Genomic DNA, 13,980 nt, shown 5'->3' with positions numbered 1-13,980 from the left:
TTGAGCATGTGGTGTAATGGGGCATAAGTAGCAGGTTAATTTTAACGCATCAAAACCAAGCTTCTATCTTTTTACCATAAATGCTCTGATCTCCACTTGATATGAATGGTTCTCATCTCAAAGAAGCTTCCTGCTTTGTCAAGCTTTTGGGTCTGACATTCATTCCTGATCTGAAATGGAAGATCTACATCAAATCTGCTGCCATTCCACCACTCCAGAAGATATCACACTCTTGACGCAATCCTCTACCTGTATAAGAGCCAGATACATCTTAAGATGGAGTACTGTTGCCACATCTGGGCAGGAGCTGCTCAGAGAATCATATTCTGCACTGAGTTCAAATCTGGCTTTGAAACCTAGTATGTGATGCTCTTTTCTCTTCCCTGCAACCTCTCTCACAAAATAGATGTTATGAGCCTGTGTCTGCTCTATCATTATTTTCATAGCAAGTGCTTGTCTGAACTTCAATCTATGCCTCCCCTTGCCAAACCTTCACAAAAAACGCTCATCTAGCTACAACTACTATTAACAATTACCCCCATTCCCTATCTGTGCCTAAATCTAACCATATATTCCATGAATAAAGTTTCTTTCCTAGAATTGCCCACCTATGGAATTCAGTTTCACTGGCCTATGTTCCAACTGACTACAGCATTGTCATCTTCAAACCCTATATAAACAAGTCCTTGCTGAGCTGTCCCATTAAATAATCAAATTATACCGAATTTCTACCACTAATGATTACTACACTGTTGTGTAGACTCATTAACCCTTATTTTTGAATGGCTTTCGGGCCTTGATAAGTGGTGGCTCCCTTGTAAAAAAAAAAAAAGAAAAAAAAAGAAAAGAAAAAAGCTACAATGAGCTTTTAGAGATGAATACAAAATGGGAACCAATAATTAAGAAAGAAAGGGCTTTGAGAAGACTTGTTGTCACTCAGACTCCAGAGAATGCCACAAGTTGTTCTTAAAGAGAAATTTTTGATGACGGCCTGTATGACTACTAATGAGTAAATAATAATATGCATATAGAAAATACCATATGAAAGTCAATGTAATAATCATATTAAGAAAATTGGATTTAAAAATCTGATATTCATTAGATATTTCACCTAGAACTGAGTTAAATCCCAATTGAAGAAAATTAAACATGAATGTTGTTCCAGCATATCTGAGAAGCTTATGTAAACCACCAGAAATGGCTTAATGCTCAATCAATGAAAAATCGTTTGATCAGGAAATTTCCTTAGGAATCCTGGGCAGATCAAAGACCCAGGATACACTGTTTAAGTTGACAAATCCCTTTTCAACAGAAGGAAACACGACATTGGGAGACTCCTTGAATTGCTCTGGGTCTTTGGAGGATATGACCCCATCGAGAAGGAGGGTTTCCTGGTGACAATTCCAAATGGTAACACCAAAACCCTGCTTCTCATAATAAAGAAGTATATTCTGTGAAGAACCATGGTTGTATCTTGCTGTTGGAAAGCCTGCAGCAAATTAGGATCAGAAGTATTCCAACACTTAATGGTGAACTACAGTTTAATTTGGTAGACTCTACAACGAAGGCTACTATAAATCATGCGAAGAAGATGTAGGAGGCAAAGCAATGCAACAAGAAAGAAGGCAGAACCAGCTGGAAGCTACTCAATAGGTACTTATTAGAATTTATGTAGAGACAAAAATTCAGAAAAAATCAATTTGTTTCCATAAGCCCCACCCCTTCCAAAAAATTCTTCTTAGAAAAACACAAAATAAAAAAAAAACAATAAAAGAATTTTTCAAAAACTTTTCTTTACAAAAAAAAAAAATGTTTCACATTATTAAAAAAATATTTAATCATTAAACTTACTGTAGGTTGATGCTATATTTTTATTTATTGTATTTCCATTTTTCTTCGTGCAATTACTATACGATAATTGTTGTTTTTTTTTTCTGGCATTTTAAAATTTGACCAATGCTCAGCATATTCCATAAGTTTGCATAAGCTACTAGGATATGTGAAGGCAACATCACAGAAAAGCAGGTTTTTAACTGCAGAAGTACCAAAAATCTTTTTGAATTAATCAATACAACATATCTAAAAAGTCATAAAGTATAGAATAAGAACAGTTTATGTCAACAGATTATATAAAGTGTTCAGTTACGATGAAAGAAGACATAAAGAAAACCAGAAAGTACAGTGATCAAAATAATTAAAATATAAGAACCACATGATATTAGTCGGCAACATCTAAAAAAAGAAATATACACCTACTGATTTTGTTTACACCATCCAAAAATTGTAAATATAATAAATAAAATATTTAAAAAATAGATTGCATAATATTTGCTTATATTAACAAAAGATATGCATGCAACAGATATTTAAGATATTTATTTAAAAAGTAAGGAAACAAAATACTTTTTCTTAAAATGTTATGCTAATTTTTATATTCAAATATGACAATGATTAAATATCTAAAGTGATGAAATATAAAAAACTAACTTGATCTAAAATAAACATTTAAAAATATATACATAATAGGTCTATGATATGTATAATTAATTTACTTTTAATTTACAATTTTATTTCATAAATACATACATCTACTTATGGATGATTTAACTTTTTAGGATTATGTATGAGAAATGTTTTGTTAATAATAAGATTCTTTTCAATTTTTAATAAATTTATAATGTTTACACAGAATGGTATGAATCATTAATGAGTGTCTTTAAAATTGCAATTATGACAAATCTATTAATAATATGATTATAGGATGAATTTTAATTGTATTGATATTATTTGTAATAATTCTACTTTTTTTAAAAATATAATCAATTCCAATTTTCTGGTTGATTATATATAGAAAGAGTAGAAAACAATATCATGTGAATATGTACAGAAATTACTACTTACTACTACTACTACCGACATCCTAAATATTAAAAAAAAAGATATTCTTGAAAATATTGCTATATATATTTTTAAGACATTTTGAATGATTTAAAAACAATTTATTTTATAGAAAAATAAATTTTCTAATGTGATAAAATATAAAAGAAGTTTAGTCTAAAATAAATATATATAAAAAAAAACACAAACTCATAATGCATCCAAATTATTATTGTTGTTGTTGTGTGTGTGTGTGTGTATGTGTGTGTGTGTGTGTGTGTGTGTGTGTGTGTGTAAATATGAATAAATAAATATTCTAATTTCATGAAAATATTAAAAGATATAAATATTCATTTAAAAATCACATTGAAAATGTACATGTACCTACTCTGAAAATAGATAATACAAATTTATTATAAAATTGTAAATTTAACAAATTATGTAGAATTTTTCCTAACAAAGAAAATGGCGTTTGAGGCAAATGATTTCAATAAAATAAGCTTTTGTTGATCTTAAGTCAAATTTTGATTAAACAAATCTATCCAAAAGAAAAATAGTGAAACTAACTTACCTTTTGTGTATTATTTGCTGAGTTTAAATTAAAATGAAAATTATAAAACGGGAAGCAAATTACTCCAGCTGCAGCTACTAATGTGCCATAGCATCTTGGTTTCTTTTGTGTGGTTAATACAAAGCTGAAATGTGTCCTACTTCATATAGTGTGTGTGTAATGGCTGCTTATATGTGAAACTAGCTCAATGGTTTGTCATTGAATAAATACTGAATTTTAGTTTATTAATTAAGTTTTCTATAAACATCTTCCATAATATATTGAAGTGAAGTATTTAAAACTAAAAATTCTTCAAATATGTCAAAAAAAATTATTATTTATAATAATTAATTTTTCCAATATTAATTTAAATCTAGGAATAGTATTTCTTAAAATAAAAAATATTTTATATTCTAGTGGTAACTGATTTTTACAATAAATATTTATTTTTTATTATTAATATTATTCCTTTAATTATAATGTACAAAAAGTATATTAAATAAATTGCAGAAAACATGTTAACCATTTAAAATTCCCGAACAAATTTTTATTAAAAGAATGTATATAATTATTTGTACTAAAAACATATTTTCAAAAATTTGTAATCAACATAATTTTAATGGTATATTTATACATCTCTTGTGTGGCTATAAATAGAAAATGAATAAATATATTTATATATAATACATATATTTTATATAATAAATTTATTTATCAATTTTTAAAGATTTCCTAGTTTATAATAAAAATAATTTTAAAAAAATTAAAAATTAACCCTGATATTTAAATAAAATATGTATTATTTAAAAATAATATTCTGTTAAGTAATTAGTTTTTTTTTCAAATTAAAAATAATGATGCAATGTTTGGGATAAAATCTATACATTATGGCTATTTTATGAAACATTATTTTAAAGTGGTATGGGTGGTAAAGGTCTGTTGATAGAAGATTGGCTGCCACTTGTAGATACATTGCTGGATTGTAAACATCTACCAGAAGAACTGCTGTTCTCAACACCTTGGTAGGACTTTGAATCAGTGTGAGAACTATTTTCATTCATGTAAGGTGTATAAAAGCCTCGAGCAACGATTGTGGTATCACTGGGGTAGCTTGCAGTCTGTCCCAAGGGTCTTGTTTCTATGGTTTCTGGTTGATCATTTTGTGATGGAGGAGGGTTACAGTATTGGGAAGGGTATATGTCTGAAAACGAAAACATTCTAGATAATTATATAACTAAAGGCAATAATATAAAAAAAATAAATATTAATTAAATAAAACTGCAGTAAATGATGTTTGTAAAATGTCTATTTAAAATAACACATAAACACATATTTAACATTTATCAAGTTAGATAAATAGGGAAATAAACATTTACTGATCATTACTGCATTTAAACTTTTTTACATATAAAGTTCCTATAATAATTCACTGTAAAACATTTCATTTTATTACTTACTGAGCATATCTTCAGTTTGTGTGTTATTAGTCTGAGATTTTATTGAACCTCTACTGGAATAGTCTTGTGTTCTGTTTGGCCTTTTACAATTTCTGTCACTACCAGATGGCAGTGCTACATCCTGGACATACATCTGTAAAAAAAAATCAGAATCATTATTTTGATTATATAAAATTCATAAATATTAATTTCAAAAATTCATAAAGAAATTCATACTAAAAAATAATCAAACATAATTATATAAAATATATGTACTGGGAAACTTGTTCAAATAGCAATAATAATTTGTTTTACAGAATATTTTCAAAGTAATTAAAATACCGGTTACATATTTTTCTAAATAACTATATAAGAGCAAACAAAGAAAAGAGAATTTATAATTAAGTCAATATTCTGATTACGATTAACAGAATTTAAATTCTTGTTAATGCTACCACTAAAAATGATGTAAATCTGTAAATACTTTATTTTATAATATTAAACTAAGAAGAATGATGTCAATCTACATTATCAATATGGGCTGTTATTTTTTTCTGGAAAGTGCATTCGAATACATTTCAGCTTTAAAATGTAGAACAGATACACATATACATCGAAAGGAAAAATACCTGTCACAAAGTGCACCATTGAATCAAATATAGATCTTCACATTCAGTTGGAAGGGTTATGTTTAGCATGAAACCATATTTTAAATCATTCAAAGATAAACAAAACATGCATTTTCGAATTGACTTGTCACAAATCATTTGTACATGAAAATAAAAATAATGGAAAATTTTTATATTTATTTCTTGAATATATATATATATATATATATATATATATATATATATATATATACACATGTATATATTACAAAAGATTAATACCTGTAAGTTTTATGATTTGAAAAATTAAAATCCAAAAATATGGCATTATAAAATTAATTTACCAACAATTCATTCCTTCTTTTAAAGGAAAATACCCATCATAAAATGTGCACAATTACAGTAGTGGTGCTTAATTAGAGGAGTATGAATTCTCCCTCTGAGAGGACTCAAGTTTTCAAGGAAAGTGTGGATTGCCACCATAGATGAATAGATACAAACTGGATTCAGAATCACAAACGTTTTTCTGGTCTGGTAGTTGTCATGCTAAAATCCTAATTCAATTCTAAAAGTTTATAAAAATGACTTTGAAAAAAATACTTTCTTTAAATAACATTTTAAGATATGTTTCTTAAAATTTTACCTAAAATGGTTATTAGTATTTTAATTAAATTAACTTTCTATATCAAAACAGCATATTAATTCTTTTTAAGAAATAAAAATCCAAATTTTTGAAAAAAAAAATGGGAACATTTTTTTTTTAAATTTTAAATAGAAAAAAATGTTACTTTGAAACTTGGATTTTAAGTGACACCAGATAAGTTGTTATGCAAGACCTGTTTCTTTCATTATTAATTATGAATTACATGTGAGTGACACACTTTAAACAACAAAAAAAAGAAAATAATTCAACAACAACAACATGAAAAATAAAAAATTCACCTGTGAAATGGAGTCTGTAGGTGGCTGTGGTTTAGGGGGTTGAGACGAGAGCAATTGCTGAGCTCTTGAGTAAGGATGGGTTTGCATTCTGGGTGTTGGTGGTTGACTGCTTCTTCTCATATCAACTGCATCACTTGTAGGAAGAGCAGCATTAGACCAAGGATTGGCTGGGTAAGGAGGACTTATCAAATGCCTCTGACCACTACTCACATATCCGCCTTCTGCTACTGGAACACTTCGAGGATTGCAACAGCGAAGGATACACACTGAGATTGAAGCTGTAATGATCACAGCTATTGTCACTGCTACAGACACAATGATAATTGCTGAAGTCAGGTGGATCTTGTTATCTTTTTTGATGTTAACAGCATTTAACATTTCTGATGTCTTGTTGCTTACGGTCAATGTCAAATATACAGTAGTTCTGGCTGATAGAACTGGGCTACCACTGTCCTTCACTAGAAACTCCAGCTCATATGAGCCAGCATCTTGTTGGCTTAGGACATGAGTTGAACATAACAAACCAGTGTACTGGTTGATGCTGAATATCTGTTTGCTATTGCCTCTGATTATTTCATATTTTAGAAATGCATTCTCTTGACTGTCACTGTCTGATGCCTTTATCTGAGTGATGTTCTTTGAATGATGTGGATAGTAGATAACATCTACATTATAAGGATTAACACTAGGAAATGTAAAATATGGAGCATTATCATTTTTATCACTGATCTCAACAACAACATTCACTGAAGCATTTAATGATGGCTTTCCATTATCTTTCACTAACACATGAAATTCATAAAGATCTTGAAATTCATGATCCAGTGACATAATTGTTGAAATCAAGCCAGTGTCAGTAATTTTGAAAGGTAAAAACTGTCTATTACTTGGCAAGAGAGAATAACTTAATTTACCTCCAGCTCCCAAGTCCGGATCTGTGGCATTGATTGAGCCAACGTGAACTCGAGACTTTTCATTCTCATTGATCTTAAATTGAAATGTCTTCTTGGAAAATGCCGGCTTTTCATCATTCACATCCATCACTTTAACAGAAAATCTTTTCTCACTTTCCAAAGCAGGAGATCCTTTATCCTCGCAATGAACAATAATATCATGGTGATCCTCACTTTCTCTATCCAATGGCTTTTTAACAATCACTTGGTATTTCTTTGTGTCCAGACTTTGGAGTTGAAATTTATCATGATTCAGATGGCAACTAATATCTCCATTTTGGCCAGAATCAGGGTCAGTCACTTTCACATAAGCAATAAAGCTACCGACTTTAATATCTTCAGAGATATCAACTGTATTTTCTGTAGATGAAGAAAAGAATGTCACTTTTATAATTGGTCTATTGTTCTGTTCATTGATTACATTCACTTGAACCATGGCCAGAGAGCTTAATGGAGGATTGCCTCCATCAGAAGCTTTTACATAAAGTTTATATTTCAGTTTTTGCCCAGTTGTAAATTTCTTCATCAAAAAAATTTCTCCAGTTTCTGAATTTAAATCAAAATGAGTTTTAGCAATGTCTGATGTTTTTGAACTGAAACTGTATGAGATTTTACCATTTTCACCTAAATCTAAATCTTTTACAGATAAAGTGATAACAGCTAAAGCAGCATCTGGTTTGTTTTTTATTGTAACATTATAAACATTTTCAGAAAAGATTGGAGAATTATCATTTACATCAATAACTGTAATTTGAATATCCAATACACTTTCTTTAATAGGAGGTTGTTTATTCTTTGCAATTATTTGTATATTATACATATTTTTAGCTTCTCTGTCAAGTTTATCCTCTAATTTTATTGCAAGTTGTGAAGTTCCATCAACACTTCTGGAAACAAACAAAGTAAATGGTTCACCTTTTTTCTTTTTTAGATCATATATAATTTCAGAGTTTTCAATGGTCACATCTCTATCAATTGCGTTAATGATAGATATTTTGGTTCCTGGAATAACATCTTCATTAAATTGTATATTAATTTGTTTTTCTGGAAACTCAGGTTGATGATCATTAATATCTTGAATGATGACTTTTACTTCCAATAACTTAAGAACAGTTGTCAACTTTTTCACTGCAATATCAACCATTTGAAAACATTCTGCATTGTATGTACATAGAGACTCAGCATCAAGGGTTTGGGCTGTGTACAATTTACCACTTTCTTTAGACACATGAAACAAAGAAGTGCCTGTCACTCCTTGTGTCAATAAACTGAATGTCACTTCATTTTTGTCTTCAAATGGTACACCGTCAATGACCTTTGTGTCAGCAGCAACATTTCCCAGGTAAGTATGTGGACTTTGTCCTTCCTCCACATAATATATGAGATTAATGCACTGATAACCACGTAGAATCAAAATCAACACAAATAGTTGTACAATCATGTTAAAGTGGTAAAATGTGTTTCATACAATGAATAATTTCAGATAACAAATTTACAAACTTTGTTCCAATTATATCTGAAAATGAAATAAAAATCATATTATGAATACTTTCAAATGCATGTATATCTAAACCTAAAAAAATATTATTAAAAAATAAATGTTAGAGAGACAATGTTCTCTATTTTGGCTGCCATTCTACATAATATATTTACGCCTAGTAAGAGTGGTTAATTTTAAATTATCAAACAAATTTGGTTAAGAAACTAGCAGAACGTTTTTACAAAACAAAGAATGGGATAACATGAAGATTAAATAACATCATTAAGGCTGTAAATTTCCATGGTACAATTATATATTTTCTACTTGCCTCTTTTTCTCTATCTCACACACATATAGATAAGACAGTGAAATAGCAACCCACATATTCAAATAGTTTTCATGTTTTGGGGGAAAATACTTATTCCTTTCTTCTATAGTCTGAATTTAATTAATATGAATATTTGCTTACATAAACCTAGAGTTATTTTACATTATATTTGCTTTCTGAGCAATTTATAACATGAAGAAAAGAAATTAATAGTAATGACAATGAAGTTTAAAATGATGAATCGAATTGTGTACTGGATTATTTCAAAGATAAACTATATTATTTTTAAAATAAAAAATATACTTAAAAGCATTTTAATTGGAATAAAAATGTGCTATAAAGTTTTGACTTAACAAAAGCTAATAAAGATTAAGTAGTAATTTTCTTTCAATTCATCGATTTAAAATTAGATTTTAAAGTTTTTGTTTTCTTATATAATAATGATGATGATCCCTTAACTTTACAAATATGTCTCATTTTTCAAGCATTGAACAAAATTACTTTCTTAAAAAAAGATTAGGAAGAAATCCAAACATTATTTATTTATATATTTTTAATTTACAAACCAGTCTTTAGTGTTAAATGAGTTTGTCTAAATTCATTTCCTCTGTAAACAATTACAAAATGTTTCAAGAATTTAAAGTGGAAACAATTTAGTTATCAGGAAAACTTGAATGAGAGTCATTTATAAACACAGCCCATCAAACAAACATGTTTATTCTTTCATTTAAAACATGTTATTCTTTCATTTAAAAATAAAAGTTTTCAACTATTCAAAATTAAAAACTTACTTAAAAAATACATTACACATAATAAATAATATATATTTATACACATATTTTAGAAAAAGCAGTAACTAAATTATCTTTAAAATAAGTGTTATTTATTAATTGTAACATAAAAAAAATAAATTTGGTACCTGCCAACAAGATATTCTCAAACTCAATTTAAAAAAGCATCTGATCATTTTTGATGAAGATATAAAGTTGTATCAACTATAATATAAAAATATGTTTTTGAAAATCTTCATGTTTTTTTTTATGATAAACAATAAATTTCAATTAATTATAGTAAAAATTGTCCATAATAATCAAACTTACATGGATAATATATATAGTGAAGTAATTATATTCTAAATACATTAAAATATACAATGTTTTCCTGTAGAGTCAAAACATTTTGCATCATTATTGTATCAATTGATTGTATCATAGTAAATTATTTATCTAAACTTAAAATCAGTCATTCACAATTTTTTATGTAATGTAAATTTATTTAGAAGGCAATAAATTAAAAGTTGTATATTATAAATACAAATAATAAAAAATAATCAGATAAAATGTAAATATCACTTTTTATAATAATGAGCAAAATAAAACAGTAATTTGATTAAATGTCAAAAAGATCCTAAAAATCTTGATATTAATACAAGAGAAAAGAAGAAAAAATGTGTAAACCAAACAAAGAAATTACAAGTAACGTTTTCATTGATAACAACAATGGCGTCTGTACAGTGGCCGATTTTACAAATATTTTTTACAGGTTTTTAATTAAGGAAAAATATGAATAAGATGAAGAATTTAAAATAAACTTACCTTTTAAGAAAAATCCAAATAGAGTGTTACGTAAACTGTAAGCCTAAATGATAAAAAAAAAAGTTCATTCACAGCTACTATTATGCTGCAACATCCTTGAGTGTCTCTTTTGTTTGCTTAAGGTGAGTGTAGCCAGCAGTCCTACTTTATGTGTTGAGTGTGTAATGGCTGATACCACTTAGTCTCGAGTAGTGAGCCAAATCCGAATTAAATAATATTCTAACAATATATTATTTTTAATAAATTTCTCTATATGCTTAAATATCAATGTATTAAAAACATTTTTTAATAAAATGTAGTGAAATGTGGTGTAATATTACAGATACAGATTGTTTTATAATCTTTTTGTATGACTTCATTTTTATATGCAGACAGATATAGTTAAGTGATATTAACTGCTAACTGCCATTCTATAGAGCTTTATTTTTCTATTAAGGTTATCAGTAAAATACTTTTTTTTGTTATTGTAAGAATTAATTTAAGGAAAAACATTGGGTTAGGTTTCTATGAAATAATTTATTACGAAAAGAATAGATTCATTTTTATTAAAAGGAACTTAAATATATTTTCCATTGTAATAGTGCGTTTTTTTAAAAAAAAATCCATTTTGATGCTGAATTATAATAAAATGTTTACCATAATTATTGTAAAATTATTGAATATAAAAAAATTATCTGAATTTTGAAGATGAGTTACTTACATATTCTTTGCAGATAATAAATAAAAAAAAACAGTGAATATCTAGAAAAAAGATTCTATTCTGATTAAAATTTATTTATATTTTGTTACAATAATAAACAATTTTTCTTATATTTTAAATTTATTAATGAAGATAAAAATACAATAAATGTACAATATATTTAATCATATTTCAATAAAATTGTAAATAATTTTTATAAATTGTTTGAGATATATCCTTTTGCTAATTTTCAAATATTTATCAACTGGAAAAATTGAAATATTACAATATTTTTTTTTTGTGATTTTATCAGTTACCTCTAAAAACACATTTTAATGAGTGCAGTCAGTGGACTTTTGATGAAAGTTTGGTTGAGACTTGCAAATATGTCTTCTATATCTATCATAAGGGTTATTACTTTTGTTATAAGTGTATACTGATAATTCTACTAACAACTCTGATATAACTTGAGAAACTATTACTCTTTTATTTACATATTTGTAGTCTGGGGTAGTATTTGTAATATTTGACTAATATTAACAGAAACAATTAATGTTAAAGGTTTTGCTCCTTTTTTTTGAACGGACGATTCAAAGAAAATTCCAATGTATCTTCTTGAAAAATTTGAATTAAAAATCTTCATTTCGAAAATATTTTAGTAAGTTTGTTAATCTGAAAATTCATATTTTGATTGTCATCTACAAGTTTGACTTTAATTAACTTAAAACAATATGTTTTTTTAAAGTTTTTTTCGTGAGAATTTAAGGAATTTGAAAGCATTTCACATTTTCAGTATAAATGAAGCCAGCATCCAGTGTTTGAGCAGTATATAGATTTAAGTCTTACATATTTCATGGAGTGAAAATCTGACGAAACTAAATATTTGGAATCTTGATTTCTTCCACATGGTATGTGACATTCATGAATAAGCAGTAATCCCTCCTTAAATTAACATCTCTTCAATGTAAATGTTTTCCTTTTCATATAAATCATGGTTTGATGTTATTCATTCTAATTGAAATCTGGAAAAAATAAATAGATTGCATATTTTACTGAAAGAATTTCTATCTCAATGTTTCCATTTAGTTAAAAAAATATAATCAATGTACTACATGGATAAGACACAATACTGTTTTAAACAAAAAAAAAACAAACAAACAAAGTAATTAAAACACTAATATAAATATTTGCAATATAACAAGAATTAAAAATAATTGAAAAAAAATCTCTTCTGTGTTACAAGTTATATAGATTTAGCGCTTTCTTTAAAAAATCATTTTCTATTTTCAATTTTAATGAAATTTAAACTCCAGAAAAATTGTACAATTTTGCAGATTAAAAAAAAAAAAAGAGTAAATTTCAATCTAAAAATAAAAACTAAGCCATAAAACTAATTCATTATTCCTTTGAAATGTTCAAACCCCATTGCACATATTAAATGTTTCAAGGGTATCTTAATATTATGAAGCTGTACAAATACTTCAACTAGTATGAAATATACTCAAAATCTGAACGAAAAAATGAGAACGGTATCCAAATATATCAAATTAAAAATTTGGTTTTAAATTTCATGAATTACAAAGTCATCAAATTAATTTTGTCAATTGATCGTTTAAGAAAATGAAAAATGACCTAAAGCAGAAATCTATAGTGCAAGGGAGATAACTAAGTGTAACAGATTTTTTTTAAATTATCGATATTCCTTTTCATTACATACAAATTAATGAATAAAAAAATGTTTATTTTCTGCAAAAAGATAAGTAATTTTAATTTTTACTTTTATCAACACAATACTGCGATTCTAATTAAAAATTTATTTACAACATTTGTTATTAACAAGAGATCTCATTAAAATAGAAGTTAAGTTTGATGAAAAGATTATTTATTAAAATTTTTCTTTTTACTTGTTAATGGTTGTTAGAATAATTATAATAAAAAATGTCATTATTTTAATTAATTTAATTTTGTTTATTTTGTTGATTTTTAAATATTTTCACCATTAAGGTTTTTTTGGAGCTTTTATAAATTATTAAAAAAAGAAAATAATATATATTCATTATGTATGAAAGAGAAAAAGTATGTCATACTTTTTTCAACATTAAAAGTAATTTCCTATGTTTCATATGTCAAAACCAAAGCGAGACAGAATTTTTTTCCTTATTTCATTAATTTAAAATTAAAATTATTTACCTTTAAAAGAGGCGATAGAATAACATCAAATATAATAAAACAAAATTAATGATTTCATGTGTGGCATTTTTGAGAGGGTGGGGGCATCTTAGCATGTTTTGAAAATCATTGATCTAAATAAACCTAATTTGCAATATATTTTCTGTTATTTATGATTAAATAAAAGTTTGCCTATATTGCATTTTGTTTCAGGCTTTTAAAGAAAAACATGTTAATATAGCTAAAAACAACAGTAATTATAATAATATCAATGATTTTTTACCAACAAATACAGCAATTAATGTTTTGTTTTTGTAGCAATAAACAAATACACAGTAACTGAATTTAAATATTTATTAAGTT

General features: G+C 26.7%; 1 protein-coding gene across 1 annotated transcript in view; it reads right to left on the bottom strand.

Moving 5' to 3' along the window:
- Positions 1 to 8,867, bottom strand: part of LOC145243079 (protocadherin Fat 4-like) — a 53,670-nt gene extending 44,803 nt beyond the window's left edge. Inside the window, exons 1-3 of the mRNA XM_080106180.1 lie at positions 6,414 to 8,867; positions 4,885 to 5,017; positions 4,347 to 4,628 (exon numbers count right to left, since the gene is read on the bottom strand). Coding sequence (XP_079962306.1) covers positions 4,347 to 4,628; positions 4,885 to 5,017; positions 6,414 to 8,807 — 2,809 coding nt within the window. The 5' untranslated portion in view covers positions 8,808 to 8,867. The remainder of the gene's footprint in view (positions 1 to 4,346; positions 4,629 to 4,884; positions 5,018 to 6,413) is intronic.
- Positions 8,868 to 13,980: the final 5,113 nt, after the last annotated feature.

This window comes from Euprymna scolopes, chromosome 21, assembly GCF_053919585.1.
Source record: "Euprymna scolopes isolate OS-2025 chromosome 21, ASM5391958v1, whole genome shotgun sequence".
Taxonomy (NCBI): Eukaryota; Metazoa; Mollusca; class Cephalopoda; order Sepiida; family Sepiolidae; genus Euprymna; species Euprymna scolopes.
This window is presented reverse-complemented; position numbering and strand designations above follow the sequence as displayed.